Genomic DNA, 24,361 nt, shown 5'->3' with positions numbered 1-24,361 from the left:
TCTCTGTCATTAAAACGCACCGCTCCGCACAGCACCCTCGCCAGGCCACGGCACACAAAAGCAAAGCAATTAAACGGCCTTAAGTGTGTTTAAAGCTGTAGTCCGCTTGCAGCTGGGAGGGGAGAATGCCGACGGAGAAGCGCTTGGAGGTAACGCCGCTTCAAGGGAGCGCGGCAATGCAGGACTAGGCGCAGCAGCGGGCATCGATTTATCGAGAGAGGAAAGGTGCACGCTTGGGAGGAGACGGCGGCTGTTCTGGTGTAGGCCGGGTTGCATCAGGCACAGCTGCCAGATGAAGAAGGCGTTTGGCAACCCCAAGGAAGGCCTCATAAACAAGAGCGCGAAGCGAAGGTGGGATTCAGCCGGAATCCTTTGAGCGGAGGCCGTCAAAGGGACCCACGGATGCAGTAAGTAGTGACATCTCGGGATGCTCGCCTCCCGGGGAGAATAACTGCATGGCGGGCGTCAGCGGCGGGGGGTCGTATTCTTCCCGCACAATGGGATTACACGGCACTGCTGCAGATCCATGTTTTTTTTTGTGGAGAGGGGAGGTGGGTGAGGTTGGGAGAAAGCCTTACAGGCCTCGGTCAGATCGTTCTGAGCAAGACCCAAGTCGCTGTCCAGCTGCTTTGTAACCTGAAAGCGCTGGCAAGCTTTGGAAAGAAGCTGCAGTCTGGAATCTCGGCTTTCCCACGGGGTAAATCAGCAGAAAGCGCACGGGGGCGTTCACGGCACGGAGATATCTATGTATTTGTTGATTTGGCTGTTTATAAACCGCTCCGCAGCGGAAGACATCAGGGCGGTGAATGAGGAGGTAGTACAAACGACCATGTCTAATAAGAAAACAAGAAGCCTGGCCTAGTGGTTCCCAGCCTTCCTCAACCTGGGGCGCTCCAGATGTGTTGGACTACAACTCCCAGAATGCCCCAGCCAAAGAATGCAGTGAGAACAGGGTTGTGGCAAGATTTGAACTGGGCACTTGGTGATAGATAGACTCACATGTTGGTGAAAGGGTGTGTGTGTGTGTTTTAACTGATTAGGGCCCCAGCCTTCCTCAACCTGGGGCGCTCCAGATGTGTTGGACTACAACTCCCAGAATGCCCCAGCCAGCTGCATTTTTAATTCTTTGGTATGTTTGTTTTAAGAGATTCTGTTTATCTGTATTTTATAAATGCTAGCCACCTTGAATGTCACTTTTGGTGGGAAGGTGGGATATAAATTTAAAAATAAATAAATAGTGTCTCAACCAAGAGTTCCCCTGAGAATATGCAAAGTCTCTACATATGTGCAACCTGTAAAGAAACTGTAGGTTACCAAAATACCACAAGCTTCCCGTTCTTCATTCAAAGGCAGCCAAAAACGTGGGCGACACTTGCACCTCTGGGATCTTCTCTGCTTGTAGAATTGGATTTGCACAGGGCAAGGAAGCGTATTTATTGGCCGGAAAAAGGTAGAAACCGAAGCATTTTGAGAATCAGCAACTTTTCATCGGGGGAATATCTTTACTAAAGAAGGTGCACGCCCCAAAGAGTAGAGCCAAGTCTTAAAACCCAGGCCATAGCTAGACCTAAGGATGAACCTGGGATGATCCTGGGATAAACCTTAGGTCTAGCTACGGCCCCAGAGTATCCCGTATAGTAGCTGGGCCTGGAACTAATCTATCTTTCATCTTTCAAACGTTAACATCTTGTTCCTTTGTTTTCTATTAAATGGTTGCATCTTGTCTTACAGGTCAACCTCTTCAACCACAAATTAACTTTCCTGGGCTGACCGATCCCTCTACGCAGAGCACGATGGGTACCACAGAAGCCACGCTGAGGATGGAGAACGTGGACGTGAAGGAAGAGTGGCAGGATGAAGACTTCCCCAGGTGGGTGGAAGGAAGGAATGGGACGGCCCTTCTGGTGAATCAGGGACAGAGTTTTTCGCTCTGTGGCTGAGATGAGGGGTGGGTGGAAAACGTGGCTCTTCTATCTACGAATTAACCTAAAATAACTACCTGTTTATCCGCCTGCTAACGGAGTGAGAGATCTCCCACTTTGCATGCAGCAATTCCCAGGTTCTATCTCTGGAAAAATCTCCAGTTAAGGGGATCCCAGAAAGCAGATGACGAAGAAAATGCATTTTCTCTCTCTAACTGAACCTTCTAGAAAGCAGCTCCCAGTCCGATCAAACAATCCTGCCCTGGTTGGACACGTAGTCTGTCTCAGTATAAGGCAGCTTCCTCTGTTGGTGTTTAAACCCGCCCTTTATTCAGAGCCATGAGGACTGGAAACTTACATTCGTCTTTGGCAGTTTTTTTTTTAAAAAAAATGTGCAGTTGGAGAAAAAATGTGCAGTTGGAGAAAAATGTGCATTTGGAAATCTGATCATGTGCAGTTGAAAAAAGTGGTGAAGAATAAGACACGTGTTACATGTATGTGTTTATTAAGAAGTTAACAATAAACAAAGTCAGGGCTGGCAGGTAACACAAATTATGTAAGGATGCAGGTGAAAGAGCCCTTGATGGTGTGACTGATGTTGTTGGGTCCTGTGACAGTGTTGCCTGAATAGATGTGGGGGCAGAGTTGGCCCTTGGGTCTATGGCATGGTCTGGTCCCTCTGTCTGTGTCTCTGAGCTTTATCGAACCAGCGTTATACTGTGCAATCGCTGTGAATTGCATGCAAAGGACTCAGAAGTTTTCCACCTGACAATCTGCTTCGATTGTGAAGTACTCCCAGGCATCCTGCCTTAATTGTGCTATAAAGCCAAAAGATTCGCCGTATTTAGCCCCTACTTTTTGAGCGTATCTTCTGAGCCGCCGCTGGGGTGCAGGAGCAGGATTTTAAAGAAATGCTTACATCTGCGTAAGCTTTAAAGATAAAGGCACCAAAATACGCACAGTAATAGATATTAGGGAGTGCTTTAAGTATACCAAATTTGAATTGAATTGGGTCATCCGTTATTTTTTATGATTTTTTTTACATTTCCCTCCTTAAACTCACTTCCTGGTATGCAAAGGATCGCTGTCGCCCGGTAGCAAAAACACTGCGAAAGCTTAGCGCTACGGGGATAATCCGAGGGAAGCAGGTCCGTAGGATGAAGCTCTCTGTCCTGCGTACTGTTGCTGGTTAGCATCTGCTTCAGGTTGGGAGGTGGTCTGTAGGCCAGGACTGCTCTGCCTCCCAAGGCGTGTGAGAGAGAAGCGTCTGTGCTCACGATGGGTTGGTGTTCGCTGATGATCCGTTGCACCGGTTTCAACTGGGGGCTGTAGGTGACCACCAGTGGTGGACTTCTCTTGGTCTGTCGTTCTTCCTGCGTATCCATACAGCCCTGTCCATCTGCCTTTCAGTCTAAGGTGCTACTAGGGTTGGTGGTCATCTGTCCAGTCGTGAAAGAGAAATAGTGTGTTTGGATTGGGTGGGGGGCATGTCTCACAGGGCATTTGTGCAGTTGGAAAATTTGCTTAGAAAATACCCTGGTTTGGGGGAAAGGTCCACCCCTTGCTGTTACAGCACCTGTTTTGCACAGACAACATCTCAGATTGGGTCCCTAGGTGATGGGGAAAATCTCTATTTGAGACCCCAGATAGCCACCGCTAGTCAGATAAACCGACTTCGGCCAAGAGAAAGTCTTGATGGCCACATTCAAGTGGTGCGTGGGAACGAAGGAAAAGGTGTGGGGCCTGGAAACCAAACGAATAGCACATCGAAGCTTAAAGCTCTTCCTGCCGGTAAATAATAATAATAAAACTTTTCAGAGAAGCATTTCGAACGTTTAAAATAGCGATAAGGGCTCATAGCTATTTTGGCGCCGTCCTATTCTTTTTAAAGAGTTCCTTCGATTTGGCGATGAAATCTAGCGTGCCGGATTTTGTTCGGATGGAGCAGAGCTCTGGAAAATGAAATGCAGAAGCGATTGCGCCGGGCAGGCGAGGCGGCAACGGCGCAATGCTGTCAAAGGCAGACCAGGGTTACAAATGAAGTCAGTGCTCAGCTGGAGGAAGCCTCTTTCGGGGGAACCACAGTGAGTCTGTGTGCCCAGGACAGGAGCTTCACTGTCTGGCTCCAGCTGCCAGAGCGCAAGACACCGGAGCAGACAGAGCGATGCCCTCTGCTCTCTTCCTTTCCACGGTTCATGAGCTGAGCGCTCGGGTCTATGAAATCCGCAGCTGCAGAGGGGAAATCTAAGACAAGTCTTTCTTTCGGCCTCGGCCTGGGGGAGGGTCTGTGGCTCGGTGGGAAAGCATGTGCTTTGCATGCAAAAATAAACAAATCAGTATCCCCTGGAGTCGGTCCCGGGCGTCTCCACATCGGGATGGTTGAAGCGTCCTGTCTAAAACCCCAGAGACCTAGAAAGTAGAAACTAGAAAGACCAAGGGTTTGGCTACACTGTGCTCAACATCTAAGGTCCTCCTCCAAGTGTCTATTCCGAGGAAAGCTCGGAGGACGGCAACAAGAGAGAGGGCCTTTTCAGTGGTGGCCCCCCAATTATGGAACGATCTCCCTTCAAGGCCATCAAGTCCAAACCCCTGCTCAATGCAGGAATCCACCCTAAAACATCCCTGACAGATGGTTGTCCAGCTGCCTCTTGAAGGCCTCTAGTGTGGGAGAGCCCACAACCTCCCTAGGTCATGGGTTCCATTGTCGTACTGCTCTAACAGTCAGAAAGTTTTTCCTGATGTCCAGCTGGCATCTGGCTTCCTTTAATTTGAGCCCGTTATTCCGTGTCCTGCACTCTGGGAGGATCGAGAAGAGATCCTGGCCCTCCTCTGTGTGACAACCTTTCAAGTATTTGAAGAGGGCTCTCATCTCTCCCCTCAATCTTCTCTTCTCCAGGCTAAACAGGCCCAGTTCTTTCAGTCTCTCTTCATAGGGCTTTGTTTCCAGACCCCTGATCATCCTATCATGAAACCTGACTTCCTAGATTTTGCTCAGGAGATCCTTTGCTGCCAACCACTGAGACCCACCAAAGTATAGAATCAAAGAGCGTAGCTGGAGACTGCCTGCTCTGACGAGGGCTGAATTTGCTCGCTTAAAAATCACGATCCTTTTCAGTAAATGAACCAGGCAGTTAGACGCTGATGGGCAAATTGGCCAGCTGTGCTTGGGATTGGAAGATTACGTAAGATTACGTAAGAGACAGGAAGGTTTCCCTTTAAAAACACAATAATAATCATAATAAAAAGCAAAGCCGTAGAGCAGCGTGTGCGCTACGTCAATGTCTTCTGAACCAGCGATGCGGAGGGGTGTTCCTCACGTGCTGAGCCGATAATAACCCATCCGGCTGCAAAAGACTGAGTTTCTCCGCCATACAGAGACCAGCTGGAGGAGCGGACGGAGCTGGGAGGGCAAGAAATTAATATCTGCCTGTCTGGCCGGGGGAGATTATAGGTCCAGGCCGTCCCAGCTGTGGCACAAGGGGGATGTACAGAAGCGCACGGTCTGACCTCAAGAAGGAGCCGAGAAAAAATAAATAAATAGAGAAAAGACCTCCTTCCCTGGGAAAGGTAGAGGATCTTCTGGTCCATGGCTCGTTTAGGATGCTGGAGTGATGCTCAGAGGCTGGGATTCAGGGAGCATGCTCAGTAACGTATCGCTAGCAAGAGGAAGGCAGCTTTTACGGCAGGGCTAAACCATCATATGATCAAGCGCACTCCAAAATGGTGACGCAGAATCAGCTGGGTTGATTCAGAAAACTCCACAGGAAGAAGAAAAGAAAAGGGGAGGGGAGAGAAACAGAGAAGGGAAGGAGAAGTGGATATTATATTTGCTCACACGCACGTATATGGAAGCGAAATTTAAAAAGAAACGAGGCGGGCGATTCCGAGGCCGGGAATTCGGAGTTGACACAGTCTAAGCATCTCTTTCCCCCCAGAAGGTAAGCAAAGGAAACTACCTGTTCTTTAGGTTTCTGGCATTGTTTATTAACATCAGCTGATTTTGCCACCGCTAAACCTCCCTTGTTATACGAAACGACAGTGCTGAGTGCTTAAGATGTATTTTTCGATGACTGTATGCCAGATGGGTTTTGGATGCTGAAATTTTAGAGATTATGTAGGTCCCATAAAAAAGCTGTAAAAGGCAGATGGGTGTGGGTGGATGGATGTACATGTGCTATCTAGACCTTCTCCGCCCTCACATCGCAGGAGTTTCTTTCAGATGGGTAAAAAAGACACCCCCACCCCCCCGCAAACACCCGGTCTTTAAAACGGACATGCCTTCGGATGACTCAAGTATATTTTATAATACGCAACCCCTGGCTTCCAAGGGCGAGGGATTATCCTGTAAGCCAAAAAATTATTTACGTCGTTTCTTTTACTTCTGGAGGCTCCGATGTCAACGCAATGGCCAAGGTCACAAATCCTCGGCTGGCCTTGTGATCCCGTTTCAGGTTGGCTAGAAGGATCGTGTCTGGGCTTTAGCCTCATGGATGTAGATAAAAATGCCCGTTGTGGTGTCCGCGAATACGGCGGGAAGGCTTCTACATTGCACAATTGCTCTCTCTCTATACAGCAGGTGAAGGGAACGTGTAGCCTTCCAGATGGTGTTGGGCTGCAACTCTCTCTCACTGCTGGCTATGCTGGCTGATGGGAGTTGTAGTCCAACCACCCATCCCCCAACCCTGGTAATACAGGAGCACGTTGCAGCCACCCTCCCATCGATGTAGATCGTTTCCCCCCAACCACAATCTTCTGCACTCAAGAGGCAGCGTCAACATGGGAGCTAAACCCGGTCCCCATTACGGACCCACTCCGAGAGTCCACCCACTGAGAACCAGGCCCATTCTGAGCTCCATCAACACACCTCTTCAGGCTGCATGGTCCCATGCCCAGCACCATTTTTGGGGTCACAATAGGGGAGGGTTAGGCAACGTCGTACCCACAGGCACCGATGCACCCCAGACGCCTTTCTAGGTCCTTGGCCAAGGCACCGTAACCCTCCCACTTTTAAAAAATCAACACATTTTCTTAGGGGCAGCTGGGATGATCGCTTCAAAGCGAAGCGAGGGCCTCCAACTGCTGCCATTTTCATTTCTCATGAAAGCCGCTGGGCTCAGAGTTGCTCTTAGGATGATAGAAGACAGGAGAGAGCGAGCGAATGGTTGGATGAAGGTGTGTGTGTGTGTGTGTGTGTGTGTGTGTGTGTGTGTGTGAGAGAGAGAGAGAGAGAGAGAGAGAGAGCATGTCTATGGGCAGTGATCCAGGGTGAGAGAGATGACCTGGTTGGTAGAGGAAGAGGGGAAAGGACAAGAATTTGCATTGGTTTCTGTTAGCGCTCAAAACTGCCTGTTCAAAGGAGTTGTTCAGCGTGTCGTGGCTCAGACCCCACCTCTGCCTTGAAGTCCTTTGGGGAGGCGATTCGTCCTTTGAGACTACTCATGCCTCCCACGGCAGCCATTTTGTGATGGTGCCCACAAGAGCATCTCCAATTCCCCAAATGCGCCCAGGGGCCGAAAAAGGTTGCCTACTGCTTTGCTAGAGCACAACGGAGCTTTGAGAACCAGCTTTTCAGCACAAATATATCTCAGAACGCAAGGAGGAAGCACAAACTCATGGCTGATCATGGCAGGTTCGATCCACCTCTCTATGGTCACTTGGAGCGCCAGAAATGGAACTTTAGAAAAATTAGGCCATACGCATTACAACCGGTCAAAAGAGGCAAATATTTATTTATAGCATTTATCCTTCTGTCCAGTCATTCAAGGCATAGAATCATAGAATCATAGAATAGCAGAGTTGGAAGGGGCCTACAAGGCCATCTAGTCCAACCCCCTGCTCAATGCAGGAATCCACCCTAAAGCATCCCTGACAGATGGTTGTCCAGCTGCCTCTTGAAGGCCTCTAGTGTGGGAGAGCCCACAACCTCCCTAGGGAACTGATTCCATTGTCGCACTGCTCTAACAGTCAGGATGTTTTTCCTGATGTCCAGCCCGAATCTGGCTTCCTTTAACTTGAGCCCGTTATTCCGTGTCCTGCACTCTGGGAGGATCGAGAAGAGATCCTGGCCCTCCTCTGTGTGACAACCTTTCAAGTATTTGAAGAGTGCTATCATGGTAAGTGTGATCTCTTCACAACAACCCTGTGATGTAGATTATGCTGAAAACCAGCAACTGCTTCCTGGATGAGTGGGGATTTGAACCTGCATCTTCTCAGATGACCCATAGAGTTAGAGTGGGGGTACAGAGGTAGGTTTCCACCATCACGATAGAAATACAGGGATTTGTTGGAAGTATTACTTTATCACTGAGTGTTGACATCAGAATTGTTCAAGATGCAGAGCCTTTTTGGTGGCTGTTCCATGGCTCTGGAATTTCCTGGCAATTCATTTTACTTCATTATTGCTTATACCCACATGGAGGTTTACAGTTTGAAACGTAAGGGCATGTACTCTAATAGACAGGATACAAAAGGGGGAAAAGCAATAGGAAGAAAAGATGAAAACAGGCAAATCCAGGTACCAATTCTTACGTAATGGTTATGTAATAATTACTATAATGACCAGATGGCATAACTGTGAACGGAGAAGCCAAACACGGTCTGTTCTTATTGTATAACTGCTTCGACATCATTTTTTGAATATAAAGTGATATATACATTTAGTAGATAAAGGAAATATATAACAACCAGTTTGGCCTTTAGCTGCTGAACTCTGATAGCAGATTTTAATTTATTTCACTGGCTGTCTCAACACCATCAGACATTTGTGGCTTTGATGTATATTTGAGACACCCTTTCTATAGTCCAACCTTCCTCAACCTGGGGCGCTCCAGATGTGTTGGACTACAACTCCCAGAATGCCCCCAGCCTGGCTGGGGGCATTCTGGGAGTTGTAGTCCAACACATCTGGAGCGCCCCAGGTTGAGGAAGGCTGCGTATAGTCCATGAAAGAGTAATAACAACATGGCAATCCTTTTTTTGGCCAGGTTGGAATCTGGACGGTCCAGTCTCCCTGATGTCCATCCGTTGATTTTTAAAGCGGTCTTTGGCGGGTAGAAAAAGTGGGAATATAACTTATTGGGTTTTTTCTTAAATCAACATTATAAAGTTGTTTTCAACATTAGAAAGTATTATTTTTTTAAAAAAAGGGAATACACCTGCATGTATGATGCACACGTATTCACCTGTTCCTCGAGGAAAGGAGTACACAAGGCATATTTGGTAAAGGTGTTTAATCTTCCGTTTCTCTTCCCTCCCCACCCCCTTATCCTCAAACATCCAATTTCCAGGCCGCTCCCGGAAGAGGCGGGAATGGAGTCTTTGGGAAGCCAGGCCGAGAACGCATTATGTGAGTAGCGGGAATGGCAAAGCCTGTCTGTCGGCAGAATATCTCGTTCCTCCGTGCACACACGCTCCCGACGTCCCAGACACGTGGGACGTTCAGAGGCGGCCGCTACAACAGAGGTGTTCAATCTCAGGCCCCGGTGCTGAATCGAGGCCTCTGGGCTACCCCAGAAGGTCACGTCTTCTTTCTATTCGCTCTGTTTGGTGATTCCCTGGCTTTTCTGCAGCCACCTTTCCCCGTTCTAAACAACTGAAGTGTTTCTCCTAGGGGCTGTATTGACGGCGCCGCACTGACCCCAGACCCACACTTTTACTCCTCCTGGGTTGCCCTGTGTAGTCCCCACACCAAGGAGCAAGTGCAGGGTATACTATCACCCCCCGTAGCTCCCTGGCTTTCCCCCTTGGAAGGAAATGAAAGGAACCTCTCGTGCAAGCACTGAGTCATTACTGACTCTTGGAGGGACGCCAGCTTCCGCTGACGTTTTCTTGGCAGGCCTTATAGCGGGGTGGTTTGCCGTTGCCTTCCCTGGCCGTGATTACCTTTCCCCCAGCTAACTGGGTACTCATTTTACCGACCTCGGGAGGATGGAAGGCTGAGTCGACCTGAGCCGGCAGCCTGAAATCAGCTTCCGCTGGGATCGAACTCAGGCCGTGGGGGGAGTTTCAGCTGGAAAACACAAAAGGCTCCTCTTCAAAAGGGAAACCTTTCTCCCCACGCCAGGGGCGGTGTGGGGCACCCCAGCAGCCATTTGGCTTGATGGCCCACCTTCCCCCAGCTTCTGGCGACCAATAGGAGGTCATCTTCCACCCAGGACCGCCTCTGGAGTGGCTCTGAGTGAGGGCAGCCCAGCAGAAGACCTGGGCTGGCTTTGCTCTGGCTGGAAAAGTCCGGGTGAGTCCCCGGCTTTTCAGCTGCGCATCTTTGCCTCGGGGTGGTTTCGAATCTGCAGCTGCGTCGTATAACTGACACAGCATGGATTTGGAGTGGAGGCGATGTCAAGGCAGCCCGCCTAGTGACAGGAAGAGCTTTAAGCAACCATATGCAAATCTCCCCGATGCATTTCCACCCAGGTCGGATTGTATTCATGAGCCTAGCTGCTGGTTTTCTCCAAAATATGGGGACTTTTTTCCCCCGTTTCCTTTGGAAATGGAAACATACACACATTGCAGCTGTCATTTGATAAATGTGTGCAAACGATGCAATATGTGGTTGCGATTTACGCAGTTTTCTATCCACGTCCCCCCGCCCCCGTGGAAAACTCACAAGCTGGCTTAACCCGATGCAAATCGAGCCAGGCCAGCTGACGGGGAAAGAAGCTGAAGTCTGGGCTCCCCCCCCTCCCGCCAAACCGATTCTTCTGACATCCCCAAATATGCCACTGGCTTCTTATAATTTTGCCGCTCGGTTACTCCTTCGTTAATACCATTAGGTACACCGGTTCGTTTCCCTCTCTTTTTCTTCTTCCTCATTATCAACCTGCAGCTCCTCCGAACACGTTAAATTTTGGTAACGGGGCCCATCACAAGCGGAAGACGCTCATCGCCCCGGAAATCAACATTTCCTTGGATCAGAGTGAAGGCTCGCTCCTGTCGGATGATTTCCTGGACACGCCGGACGACCTGGACATCAACGTGGACGACATCGAAACCCCAGATGAGACCGACTCCTTAGAGTTCCTGGGCAACGGGAACGAACTGGAATGGGAGGGTAAGACCAGGGGGACGGGGCCGTAGCGCAACGGGATCAAACACCTGGTTGGCACGGGGACCCCAGAATAGTTATTGTCTGTTTTTTTATGCTTTTTTGTATATTTGTTTTTAATATTCACTGTTTTTAATCTTTGTAAACTGCCCAGAGAGCTTCGGCTATGGGGCGGTATATAAATGTAGTAAATAAATAAATAACAATAATAATAATATGCCGAAACAAGTTTAAATAAAAACCACAAATCTAAGGAAGTGGCGTAAAAATAGAAAAAATGACACAGTCAACACAATGTTTAAAGTCCAGGCGTGGCAGCTGAGCCTCTCCAGAAAAAGCATTTCAAAGGGTGCCCTCCAACTACAGCTCCCATCATCCCCCAACTAACCCTGCCCCCAAAGAACGTATTCCTTGCGTCTCAGACTCCTTTTGCGACTCAGGATTGCCGTATGTTTTCCCCTCCTCAGATGACACTCCTGTGGCCACGGCCAAAAACATGCCGGGAGACAGCGCGGACCTCTTTGGAGACGGCGCCGTGGAAGGTGGCAGTACCACCAATGGGCGCTTGTGGCGGACGGTCATTATCGGCGAACAGGAACACCGCATCGACCTCCAGATGATCAAGCCGTACATGAAAGTGGTGACGCACGGAGGTGAGGGGTCTCGTGAGAAACGTGGCCTCCCCGTTACACCTCCTTCCTGCCCGACATTTAAGTGTGTGATGCCTCCCATGAAGGCGTGACCGGGCTTGCATCTCAAAAGCAATGAACTCCTGGTGGGTCAAGAGATGGGCGAGACGCTCGTTCAGTCGGCATGTCAATTTCTTGATTTCGCACATAGGTGAAACTCAAAGTTATCTTTCGAATTTCGTACATCCCCCAATTTTGCGAGTGGAGCTCTCTAATTGTATTAAAAAAGGCAAACGGAGGTGCTTCTTGTAGGGGGGAATACGTTCCCAAATGCATGGTATTGAGAAAACTGCTTCTAAAAAATGGGTATTCTGGGCAAAAAAAAAAAGCAGAAAAATGCTTATGAATTTTTATGCACACTTTTTTTAAAAAAAAAAAAATGCTCAAAGTTGAGGATGAAGCCAACCTAAGACTGGGGAGATTCTCAAAGTTTGAGATGACCCGAATTGTAAAATTGAGAAACGGAAAGGAAGCAAAACCGACAGATTCAACCTACCCATAATCTTCCCTCTCTCTCTCTCTCTCTCTCAGGTTATTATGGGGAAGGGCTCAATGCCATTATCGTTTTCGCGGCCTGCTACCTGCCTGACAGCAGTCTGCCTGACTACCACTACATCATGGAGAACCTCTTTCTGTGAGTAACTCCCCGCTTGGGCTGCTCTCTCCTCTGCAGCTTTCGGTTGGCAAAACCAGGCGAACGAAGAGAGGAAACTTCAAATGCCAGCCCTTCCAACATGGGCCGTGGGGCTGATTTGCCAAATAGCCTGCTTGCTTTGGGAGTTTATTTAGAATACTGTTGGTTTTGCACTCCTTTTCACATCTGGTGGTGCATATTCCAAGCCCAGAAATACTGTACCACATTGGCTGCAGAATTCGGCATTTAAATGATATCAGCTTTTTTCTTTTCATTAAAAAAAGAAAAGAATTCCTAGTCCTCATGACTGCAAGATAGACTTTTAAAGCAAGTCGGGATATCGTAAGCGTGAGCAGCACATTTCATTAGGGTGTGCACACCCAGGGGAATTATTTCTTTTTAAAAGGTGAACAGTTATTGAATACTCTGTCGTAAACATCATAAGCTCCAGCAGAGGCCTAGAGGCTGAGGGGACGTGGCTCCCGGCAGAGAGATTCCTTTTTGATCCTTCTGGCGGGAGCAATGGTGCTCTCAGGAGCAGCAGTCCTTCAGTGCAGCGGCAGAGTGGCCGGAGAGCAGCCAGAGAACCATTCCCTCTGGATCCCTACTCAATGGCCCGCTTAATTCGGCGCTTATTACTCAAGACATTAGGGCGCACCAGGCACACCCCTTGCGCATGCCTATGTAGTGCAGGACCACTTCAGATGTCACATTCAATACAAACAGATCCCATTTTGTTGTCCAGGGTCACACTGTGGGATGGGATGAGAATATGGTTTGGTGAATTCGCAGGAAGAATCGTCTCTGTTCAGCACAAGTTGGCTCCTGCCAGTGACATCACCAACCCCCAAAGACCCCCCAAGCCATGAACAGTTTTGTTACTGTTTAATTTTCCTCCCTCTATTCTCTCTTGCGCTTGAGTTACTAGTTAGACCTGAGAGAAACACAAGTCCTTTTCATTAGTGCTATTGTGGTTTTTGTGTGTGCGTGTTTTTCTTAGTAACACGATGGGTGAATCAGCTGAGTAGGTTTTTAAAATAAAAAGGTTCTGCTTTGTCCAATGCACTTTCTGCTTGCCTTTCTTGTAACAGGTACGTGATCAGTAGCTTGGAACTACTGGTAGCGGAAGACTACATGATTGTGTATTTGAACGGTGCCACACCACGCCGGAGAATGCCGGGGATTGGCTGGCTGAAAAAATGCTATCAAATGATCGACAGAAGGTGAGGAATGGATCCGTTCCGTAACAACTGGCCACATCTTAAAATCTGTCAAGGAGACATAGGAATAAAACTACGGTGAAGCTCTAACATTAGGGGGAAATGCCAAATATCTTTTTGCCAAACCAGACAGGCAAGGCTGTCTTCTCCACAAATTCAATTTGATGTGGAAAATCAAATCCTGAGAAAAAAGATGGGCACGTACAAAGAGACATGACCTCTATTGATTGGGTGATAACACAGGTGCAAAGTTGTGCGGACACTTCTATTTAAGAACCTACTTGAGACTAGTTTTCTAGCACATTTTGAGAGGGAACTTGTACAAGTTCATCTCCAAATGATTGTCCAGTGGACTGCCCTGATATTTAAACCTTGTGAGGTCAGTGATTAAATTACCCCACTTAAATTTTGCAAGGCACCAGGATTTGATTTCAATTATCCATCTGTGCTAGAAAAGGAGTTGAATGCTCCCTGTTTTAGCATCCTTTTACATGTTGTGCGGATGCATAATTTCTGCAGTTAACACAATAAGACAATTGTAGAGTCTATCTACATAAAAAAGAGCAGTGTTGAATGAAATCAAGAGTCCTTCTTTTGTTCTTACATTAACTTCCCCTTAGAAATTCAACTGAAGGGAGAGAAGGAGTGAACTGATTTAAATTTTGCCTCTGCCACCAATTCATAAAGCTGCATCCAGATGGGTGGTCCTAGCTGTACCAATTGCATTTTTTCCTCCTTGACATATTCTATTGCAATAATTGAAAAGATGAAAGAAGCAGTAAGAAAACACAGTAGGGTTAAAAATGGAAGATGGTGTCATCTGGAAACACACCCACCCACCCCGGATTACAGGACTGCTGTCAAAATATGTAGATTCCTTTCTTAAACTCTTTGTTCATAATACTGATGCCTCTATAAAGGATTCCACGCATTTTCTGAACTTCTTGGATGATATATCTGAAGAGTTGCAAGATATCTGGTTGGGAACCATGACTGTGATTTCACTGTACACTAATATCTATGAGGCTATTGAGGGTACTTGAATCGACTCTGGACAAAAGAGAGGAATATGTGTGCTCTTCACACAGGGTTTTTTTTAATGCTCATTAATGGAATTAGCTCTTTAATAAAATATTATTTTCAGTTCCGAGACGAATTTTACTGGCTAATTTCAGGCACTGTGTTGGGCTATAGGTTTGCCCCAGAATTGAATAGTTCTATGGTTTGGATTGCACAGACTCACATATTGCAAGAAGGCAATCTTTTCATACAACATGTTGTCCTTTACAACATAGGAGTGTGCAAAATCTATTCCATCTACGTTTTGCTGGTTGGCAGGTACTTTTCGTTCTGTCATCCGCCCATCATCAGAATCAGGATTTTTTTTGTTTCTGAATTTGCACAAATCCCCCCAAATGTGCTTTTTCATGCTTTAGCCTATAGGGGAAATGTACGTTTTTGGCTGGTTTTATGTTTTGTGTCTTTTTCTATGACAAAATTTGCGCAAAATTACAGAAGGGAAAAGTCGGTCTGAACTCATTTGGTTCCATTGCTCCAATATCCCTGCTTGGATGACATCTTTATGTTAGGAAGAGGGACTGAAGAGTTTGTCCAGTAGATAAATACTGAACATGAAACCATCAAATTCGAAATCGACTATAACAAATCCAGGCTGAACTTCCTAGACGTTGTAGTCCCAGGGAAGTGCTATATTAACACTATGCATCAACTCAGCCCAAGCGCAAATGTAATTCAGAGGTCCATTAATTTCAGCAAAAGAGATTTTTAGGATGTGTTTAAATGTCTCCCACTGAAAAAAGTGGAGATCTGAAGCACGCTTGCTTTTCAGCTAGGTTGCTCCGTACAGAACATTGTTAGTAAATGCACAAAAAGAGCTGAGAAATGAAATTGGTTGTGGGCTGGGGGTGCGCCAAGGTTCAAACCTTGCACGGATTTAACGCTGGAGTCGAGCGAAACCATCCTGACCTGCATCACCTCAACTTCTTTACACAGATTACGGAAAAACCTGAAGGCGTTGATAATCGTCCACCCATCGTGGTTCATCCGGACAGTGCTAGCTATATCACGGCCGTTCATCAGGTAAAGGAAAGCCTTGGCTTGAAGCTATTTAAAATTTGCATGGATGTTTTTTCCGGGGGGAGGGGGGGCAGGGATGGGGGCTGTTGTTTGTTCTCTTTGCTTTCTATCACGTTTGAATCTCTTTCTTCATATTCCAAGATAGACATTAGAAGCCCCACGGCCAAAACCCCACTACAAAAAGTTCAAATCTACAAGGGCTTCTCAAACCAAAAGGCAGTAAGAGGCTATCACAGAATCTTGGAGGCCGATGCGGCACGCAGGGGCTAGACCCCGGTACCTTCCAGATGTGTTCGACTACAATCCCCATAATTGGAAATAGACTTCCAGAGTTTGGGCGCAGAGGGTTTGCTTGCCAATGTATCTTGGATTACAATCCAAGGCCGATTTGCGGCCTGCAAGGTACTTGGCAACATTAAATATTCCTGAAGACCAAAGAACTTTTTCCAGGGCTCAGTTCTTTTCCATCAGCTGTCATGGAAGAATCTACCCCTGTAACAGCAGTGCAATAGAAACATGACTTCATATACTACTATATTGCAATTTCTATAAGGACATGAGAGCTCGTTTACTTCTCCTGTTGTCCTGTTTATATCTAGGAAACGCTGATGGATTTTATATTTCTATACTTAGTTGTGTTGGGCTACAACTTTCATCACACACACACCCCAGCATATCCATTGTCAGGGTGTGGTGAAAGTTGTAGTCCAACGCAACTGGCAGATGCCAGGTTGGTTTCAGAAGACTTGAGTTCAATAAGCAAGCAAGCCATCTTCTCTCAGACCAGCCTACCTCACAGGGTTGCTGTGCAGGTAACACAGGGAAGAGCCCTGTTCAGCATCACAGACTTTTAAGAGGAAGGGCAGGACTGAAGTGTAACTAAACAACAGAAACAGGAATCAAGAATGTTCAATGTGAAAATCTCAAACTTTTCTTCCTAAGATTATAGAGGAAAGGTTACCAGTTTTTCCTCCTCTGGAGTGGTCCACTAATCCTAATTCCAAATTTCAGCCTCTGTAAAAGCACGTTAATCCCCTTTGGCTTCCAAGTGGGGTCAGGATTATCTGTAACATTAATCCTAGAACATTTTAGCAAAAGCCAGCGTGTGGGCGGGCACGCATTGATTACGTGTGGATCTGTTCTCTCCTAGTGTGAAATTCATCAATAAAATCCAGTATGTCCACACTTTGGAAGAACTCGCACATAATATCCCGATGGAGCATGTCCAGATTCCAGACTGTATCCTACAGTAAGTATCACAACTTTGGGCTTCTCTCATCCAACATCTTGAAACTGTGTCAATGTCCTGCAGAAACTGTGTCAATGTCCTGCAGAAACTGTGTCAATGTCCTGCAGAAACTGTGTCAATGTCCTGCAGCAATCTTTGCTTCCCAAAGTAGCGTATTTCTTCCCTCCTCTCACCCGCTTACTGTCTGCAAAGAAGAAAACAGACAGAAAAACCTTATATGGTGCAAAGCTTTGAGGCTTTAGCCGATCATTTGTTCAGGAGCTGGAGAAGATCCAAAATTCTTTTCTAAAGAAAGTACTGGCATTACCTGTTGGCACCCTTGCCGCTCACATCCGTGCAGAAAGTTGGCTTTCTGTTCGGGCTAGAATAAAAGTCCGGCTTTTAACATTCCGTAACATAATGTTCATTTTGCTAGATCCACGTCTGGTCTGTGAGTTTATTGCTCTGCCCTTCAATTCCCAAGGGAGTTAACTGCGTTACAGACATTTGCTAGTGGTCTTTATTGTCAACGGACTAAGATCTAGTCGATGTCCAAATCTCAGTTAAGGCGTTTCATATTTGGAAAAGATTGCGTGACGTGACCAATATGTGAATCATTCATTCTTCTAGACGTATCCATGTATCAAGTTAGGTCATCAAAAGGGGTTGTTTGGATCTCATTCCTTTAGCTCTACACATGAATGCTTTTGTAGAATTAATGTTTCACGTTATTGTCCTCTGCTTTCTTAGAAATTATAATTGGAACAGGATTCTTGTGCGTTTTGTAAAACACCGAGAATATCATCCTTTATCTTCCCCAATGTCCTTCTTATGAGGAACCGTGTGAACAATATTTGTGTAGGCTCAGGAATTTTTTCCCCTACGCCCAGTGATTTGTATGTTTCCTGTTGCTCGATAATGAAAAATAGGTGACCTTGTTTTATTTGGGCTGATAGCCAGGAAACGAGGAGCTAATTTTCTTGCTCAACTCTGAATGTTCTTTCTGGTTTTGTTATGGCTTTTAGCTAGACAATAAAATTACTATTATGACTTCGGGAAAAATGGGGATTTGGTGTGAGGAGCACCATGCCTTAAAACCAGCAAACAAATGTTAAAGGCCAACAACTCTGATCATGGCACACGTTTTCATGGGCTAGAGCTGACATCATCAGATGCACAGTGGCGTCTGGTGTCTCTCTGCTAGGGAGGCACCCGACTGGTTCTGGGAGTCCAGTGGACTCTCCCACATCTGTTCTCCCCGTTCCAGCTTGCCGGACGTGGCACATTCACAGGCCCACACTTCGAGAGTCCAGCAGCCGTCTGTCCTTGTCCGGAGCGAGCGTCCGACAAATTGGAAGCGGTCGAGTCTCTTCCTCCAAGTCATTTTCTTGTTGCTGCTGTGAGAGAGAGAGCTTGGTGCAGAAAGAGATCAAGACTGGCATTAAGGGAGTTGTAGAGCACATGCCCCAGGTTCAGGTGCTACTACTCAGAGGCTAAATCCTGTCCCTTTCTGGCCTTCAGGAGTTCCTCGGACAGCCATGCCTTCCTTTGGTCCCATCCCATTTCTCCCAAACTGGCTTTTTGTGCAGTTTTTACCCTGTTTTAAGGGTTAGTTACTGGTGCCAAATCAGCATCAGCAATGCTGGAGTAGATGGACCATACTTGTGGTTTTATGTGTTAAAAGAAAAGTTCGGTCAAAGTTTGGTGGTGGAGTAGCTACTTTGCATGCATAAAATCCCAGGTATAAACAGTGATGGTTGTCCAGCTGCCTCTTGAATGCCTCTAGGGCTCTCCCACACTAGAGGCCTTCAAGAGGCAGCTGGACAACCCTCTGTCAGGGATGCTTTAGGGTGGATTCCTGCATTGAGCAGGGGGTTGGACTCGATGGCCTTGTAGGCCCCTTCCAACTCTGCTATTCTATGATTCTATGATTCTATGAGTGAACCAAAGAAAAACACTTGTTAAATAACTTGGGACCAGGAGACCTGAGAGAGCGCCTTCTCCCTTACCAACTTGCCCAGTCACTGAGGGCATTAGAGGGCATTCTCCGGGTGGTTCGACATGGACCTTTGGCCCAATTTGAGTCCATCAGGAGAAAAGCCTTCAGTGTGGTGGCCCCTTTTCTTTGCCACACTTTTCCCCTGGAGGTCAGGCAGGCACCAACAGTGTGCCACTCCTGGCGCCTCCTGAAAATAGCTCTTTTCCAGGAATCCTTCCTCAACTGACCAGCCACCATTTTTATTGGTACTTTGTTTTAATTTGAACAATTTTAATTTGTTCTTTTAATCCTTTTGCTGGATATTTTTTAAATGTTTTATTCCTGGTGTTCTTCGCTCCAGGATCTATTTTAGATATGGAGTACTGCAAATGAATAAAAATAAATAATAAAGAAAAAAGAATTAATATATGAAGCACACTAATAACTGTTGCTCTCAATACATCGACAGAAAAGGGAATTTAAAAACAAAATAGAAGTAAAGGGAACGAAGGAGCCATCTTTTCGGGGCCCTTCCTTCCTTCCAAGGTGAGATGGCTTTCATGAGTTTTAACAGTGGTATATCATTACTGGAGTAACGTCTTCCTTTGTTTTAGGTTTGAAGAGGAGCGGAACAGAGCCAGAAAAGAAAGGTAGAATACTTTTGCCAGGGAAGGAAGGAGGGTTAATGTCACACCATTGGGAGGGCCGCGTCCTTCTTTTATGGCGCTGGTTCAGGAAACGGGTTATTTTAGATGGCAATTTGTCCTTACAGGGCAGAAGAGAAGCAGGGCATGGCGGAGAGAGAGAGGTAAGCCTTCTGCAGATTTATTCAGTCAGGGCAGCAGTGCGGAGGGTACCACTATTTCTAAGCCAAACACGCAGAAGGCTGGTAGACGCAAGCCCGGGAGAGGAAAACGTGGTGGAATCAGAGCCTTGTCTCATCGCTCTGCCTCAATTCATGGAATGTTATTGGTGGGGGCGGCCTAAACGTCGTCTTCTTTCACTCCTAAGGCACCCATTTTGCCATCACTTCTCCCACCTTTTCTCTGACTGTGGAATTCATTGGGCGGTGGGGAGGAATGGAATAGCTGAACCGTACCGTGTGGTTGCTAGCGTTAGGAGCCCTCCGTCCGGAAACTCCCTTGGATTTTCATTCGAGAACTAGATGGCACTTGCCTCGAGTTCAAGGCCTCTAGTCCTAGATGTATTAATTTTGTCCCTATTTCCCCCCCCCCCCATGGACCAAGATGGTCTACTTCAGAGTATACCAAATAAACAGGGCCCACCTTTAACTACTTCCCGAATCGAGGGAAGGATCTTGCAGAATACACACTCAGAATGTGTGCTGTTCTTTTTTATGTCTTTTTAATCCATCTACACCAGCCTTCCTCAACCTGGGGCGCTCCAGATGTGTTGGACTGCATCTCCCAGAATGCCCCAGCCAGCTGGGGCATTCTGGGAGATGCAGTCCAACACATCTGGAGCGCCCCAGGTTGAGGAAGGCTGCTCTACACTGTATCATCCGATACAGCGCCTAAATGCAGCGGTGGGCTGGACGAGGGCCAGGAAGTTGAGGCCGAATCCTGAAACGACAGAGATGCTATGGATAAATGGTTCCCTTGTCCGGGAATGAGAGAAATTGCGTTTTCCGGGTTCCACTCCTTCTGAAGGAGTGGGTGCATAGTGGTGAGGGGAGCGTTCCTAGATCTATCACTGTCAATGGAGTGCCTTTCACCAGCTCTGGGTGATATGCCAGCTACGGCCCATTCCTGGACAGAAATAGCCTGCCCACAGTGATCCGCGTACCGTAACCTTGAGACTAGGTGATTGCAAAGCACTTTCCATTGGGCTGCCTGTGAGTCAGCCCGGAAGCGGCAGCTAATGCGAAATGCTGTGCCCTTGGAGCGTATTATACGACTTCTGAAGGGTGTCACCAGCCAATACGCTGCCAAGCCAAGTTCCAGGGGCTTGTGTTCGTATATAAAGCCCTACAAGGCTTAGGACCTGGATACCTGATGGGATACCAAGATTGAATGAGGATGCCTTTTTGAGTGTGCCGCATCTGCCAGGGATTGGCTAGCCAGCAACCTGAGAGATTCAGATTGTGCAACTCTCTCCCCGCTCAGATGTGGTCATAGCTGAATCCGATAAGATTTCGGCACTAACAAGACTCGTTTGTTCACCTGGGTTTTTGACGGAATCTGTGTTGCTTTGTCAAGGTGTTCATTGCTTTATCTCCTCTTCCAAAACAGGCCTGCACTGCCAGCAGAAGACCAGGAAACAAGGTCTGGATTTGTTTATTGATTATTTTTAAGTCACATTCAGAATTTGACATTGGGGGCATGGGCCATTTCTTGCGATCATGCCGTGAGACACCGCATATCCTGACCTGAAAACCAGGAAACAACGTCAGTCATGAACGCACAGGCCTCGGGGAAATTATTCTCTCATCTGCAACATAAAATACGGGTCTATCCTGAAGGCACATTAAAAAAGACGACGGAAATAAAGTGTTCTGAGTGCTCTAATGCATGCTATAAATGCTAAGCACCACATCTGCTTGCACGTTCCCCAGGGGACTCTAGCTAGTTTCTATGGGCAACAGAAAGCTGAAATAGACCGATGGTCAGTCTAATCCAGCAAGACGTTATTTACTTCAGTTCTTGAATTCAGCACCAACACACTCTCTTTCTCTCTGATGGTAGATGTGCTCCAAGAAAATGCAACAACAGCCCCCCACAACGCCAGGTCAACTGGTAGCCCAAATGAAATGCATTTACCACATGTCCCAAAGAGACGCTTTATTAGAAATAGGACGGCTCTCCTCCCTCCATCCTTGGCTCACTTTATGCACAGTCAGAGATGCCATGTTCTAGACCGGTTTTAATCTGAGTCTACTGGGTCTCGCCACGCAGGTCCTTATCTGCCCTGCTCCATGCAACTGTGCTGGGCTCAAGGATTCTGCGGACATGCGCACCAGAGAGACAGCTGCCAGTTGGTGTAAACGACAGAGCAATGGTGTAAACACACACACCCCGCCCCAATCCCTGTTACCTAGCTGTAGGGTGGGGGAATCAATTTTTCCAAACAGTTATACATTCTTCCCTGCTGTGATGCAAAGTATTTTGGAATGGCTTGGTCCAGAACGGCCAATTAAGACGCATTATCTTTACAAAAGATCTGCTTCTGGCGAAGATAAAAAAACAGCTAGAATTGGTTTGTTGATGTAAGGATCAACACGGCTGCCTGATTTTTCGGGCTCTCCTTGGGCGCGTGGTTATAGAAGCCGTCATGACGAGAGCCTGCACTTCAAACTTCGCCGCTGGCTGGGAGGCTAGGAAGGTGCATTTAGAAGGAGACCCGAGTTCAAGACGCCACAGGCCCGATAGCGCTCTTCAAAACCCCAAAGGACTGTCACATAGAAAGAAGCAAGGATTTGTTCTCTGCTGTTCTAGAAGGCAGGGCAGTGACCTTTCCTACACAAGGCATTTATTCTGCACCCGTGATTCCTCACTCGTGGTAGTTTGTGGGTGCTTTAGATGTTGTCATTCTCTGGGGTCTCTCCTGTGCTTTCTAAGCATTTTTGCGCGGGGTGTGTGTGTTGATTGGGCAAAGTCCAGTATTTGGGGGAGTGGTGGAATGAAATACGAGTGTCGTTGCACAATTCTGCTATAGCACAGCACCACCTAGAGCAGAGCTTTCCAAACTTTTCATGTTGGCGACACACTTTTTAGACATGCATTATTTTGCGACACAGTAATTCAGTTTTACTAGCAAAGCGGAGGTTAAACTAACCCCGTATAAGAGATACGGACACATGCATAAATTGTAATAACAAAATGTATGGGGACACAACATATCTCATGAAAACCTTTCATTGATATTTTTAAAAATATATGACTTGCAAGATAATAACATACATTTCCAAGACTTTTCACATTGAACCAATTTTGTCGAGCGGCGGTTGAGACGGTGTTCTATCAAAAAACTGGACCCACGGAATTTCTCGAATGCGTCACTTCAGGTGCAGCCGCGTCACCGGAAGTGACGCGGAATCAGCTGTTTCGACCCGATTATGCATACTGCGCATGCGCAGTCCCTGTATGATCCCTCGACCGTGGTGTGCATACATGGATACGACGGAAGGGGAATATACTAGTGCACCACACTGATCGGCACCTTTGCTGCGTAAAAATGCAGGCAAGTTGGTATTGCTTAGTTCACATAGACTCAGAGGTTTCTCGTTACGTTTGCGTGACACACCTACACACTGCAGATGACACACTAACGTGTCGCGACTCACAGTTTGGAAAGCTCTGACCTAGAGGTTACATAGCGGAACATATAGAAAGGCACAGAAGAAGAAAAGCCAGGGGAGATAGTGCATAGAGGATCCGATCTTAATCCCACGAAGAATCCGAAAGCAGAAGCCGCGGTAAAGTGGCGGGTTAAAAGCCTCATCTAGAAAAGCCCTATTTAATGGGTTTAAGGTTCAGGAGGGTGGAGTTTGGTGGAAGATTAAGAGAAACCTCTTGACGGTAAGATCATTTCAACAGTGAACCTGTTACATAGAAGTGTGGATGGGCTCTCCCTGGCTGAAGATTTTTAAGCAGATTCTAGACAGTCCAGGTCAAGACTTTTTCTCTTCTCCCAGGCATTTTTAACAGCATTTTAACAGCATTTAACAACGTTAAGTTTGTTTTTAATGGACCCCACAATTGTTGTTTTTAAATGGATACTGTTGTTTTTATACTGTTTTTATGTGTGTGTGTGTGTGTGTTTTTAAATTGTATACTTTTAATGTTTACTATTTTTAAATGTTGTAAACCGCCCAGAGAGCTTCGGCTGTGGGGCGGTATATAAATGTAATTAAATAAATAAATAAATAAATAAATCTGCTGGGAATGCTCTCACTCCAGATTTACTGCACTGAGCAGGGAGTTGGACTATTATTATTATTATTATTTATTTATTTATTTATTTATATAACACCATCAATGTACATGATGGACTAGATGGCCTGCATGACCCCCTCCAACTTTGAACCCCTGAGCCTGTTCTATGATTTTTCTTTTCTTTCCAAGATGTTAATCTTTGCCATTTAAATTGCAATCTACAGTCTTCAAAAACTAACTCCGAATCTGTTTCCTCCCCACCTTCTAGCATGTCGTGAACAGAGACGCAAGGACACGTGGGATCTAAAGAATGACCTAGCCCGATGTATTACCCACTGTAAAATGACTTTCCTCGTGATCATCTCATCCTCAGCCCCATCAGTATAAGAAGCCTGCCTCCTCACCTCTGAGAGACAAAGTCACCCAAAGGACGTTCCAGCGTACAAGAGTCCCAGCGGACAAATAGCACTTCCCAGGAAAGGCTCTGAGCTCTGAAGTCTCAACTCCACCACCGCAGAGGGTTATTCTCTGGTGCAAACATTGAATAGTTTAAAAACGACATCGCTGGGATATGAAGGCATCCAGATTGAAAAGGAGATCTCGGTAATGTTGCAAGGCTCTTTCCTTTTCGTTGCTGCAGGCCAGCACAGCTCTG

The 24,361-nt window shown here is 46.8% G+C and overlaps 1 protein-coding gene across 3 annotated transcripts; it reads left to right on the top strand.

Annotated features, from left to right (window-relative positions):
* Positions 1–87: 87 nt before the first annotated feature.
* Positions 88–24,361, top strand: ATCAY (ATCAY kinesin light chain interacting caytaxin). 3 transcript variants are annotated; one of them, XM_063146898.1, is made up of 13 exons: positions 88–407; positions 1,732–1,870; positions 9,209–9,267; positions 10,747–10,971; positions 11,433–11,618; positions 12,186–12,288; positions 13,380–13,511; positions 15,522–15,608; positions 16,756–16,854; positions 19,426–19,461; positions 19,584–19,619; positions 21,064–21,096; positions 23,975–24,361. In XM_063146898.1, the coding sequence occupies exons 2-13, from the start codon at positions 1,794–1,796 to the stop codon at positions 23,982–23,984; spliced, it is 1,083 nt and encodes a 360-aa protein (XP_063002968.1). In that variant the 5' UTR covers positions 88–407; positions 1,732–1,793; the 3' UTR covers positions 23,985–24,361. The 3 variants fall into 3 exon arrangements, with proteins under 3 accessions (XP_063002968.1, XP_063002969.1, XP_063002967.1); XM_063146899.1 differs by lacking the exon at positions 19,584–19,619; XM_063146897.1 differs by lacking the exon at positions 23,975–24,361 and having other exon boundaries at positions 21,064–21,131.

The sequence above is a fragment of the Elgaria multicarinata genome, chromosome 23 (assembly GCF_023053635.1).
Source record: "Elgaria multicarinata webbii isolate HBS135686 ecotype San Diego chromosome 23, rElgMul1.1.pri, whole genome shotgun sequence".
Taxonomy (NCBI): domain Eukaryota; kingdom Metazoa; phylum Chordata; class Lepidosauria; order Squamata; family Anguidae; genus Elgaria; species Elgaria multicarinata.
This window is presented reverse-complemented; position numbering and strand designations above follow the sequence as displayed.

Excerpts from the sequence above, each read along its gene's own strand:
- ATCAY (XM_063146897.1), top strand. The coding sequence starts at position 1,794 with ATGGGTACCACAGAAGCCACGCTGAGGATGGAGAACGTGGACGTGAAG. Across the intron at positions 10,972-11,432 it reads GAACGAACTGGAATGGGAGG|ATGACACTCCTGTGGCCACG; the intron begins GTAAGACCAGGG and ends TCCCCTCCTCAG. Across the intron at positions 19,462-19,583 it reads AACAGAGCCAGAAAAGAAAG|GGCAGAAGAGAAGCAGGGCA; the intron begins GTAGAATACTTT and ends TTGTCCTTACAG.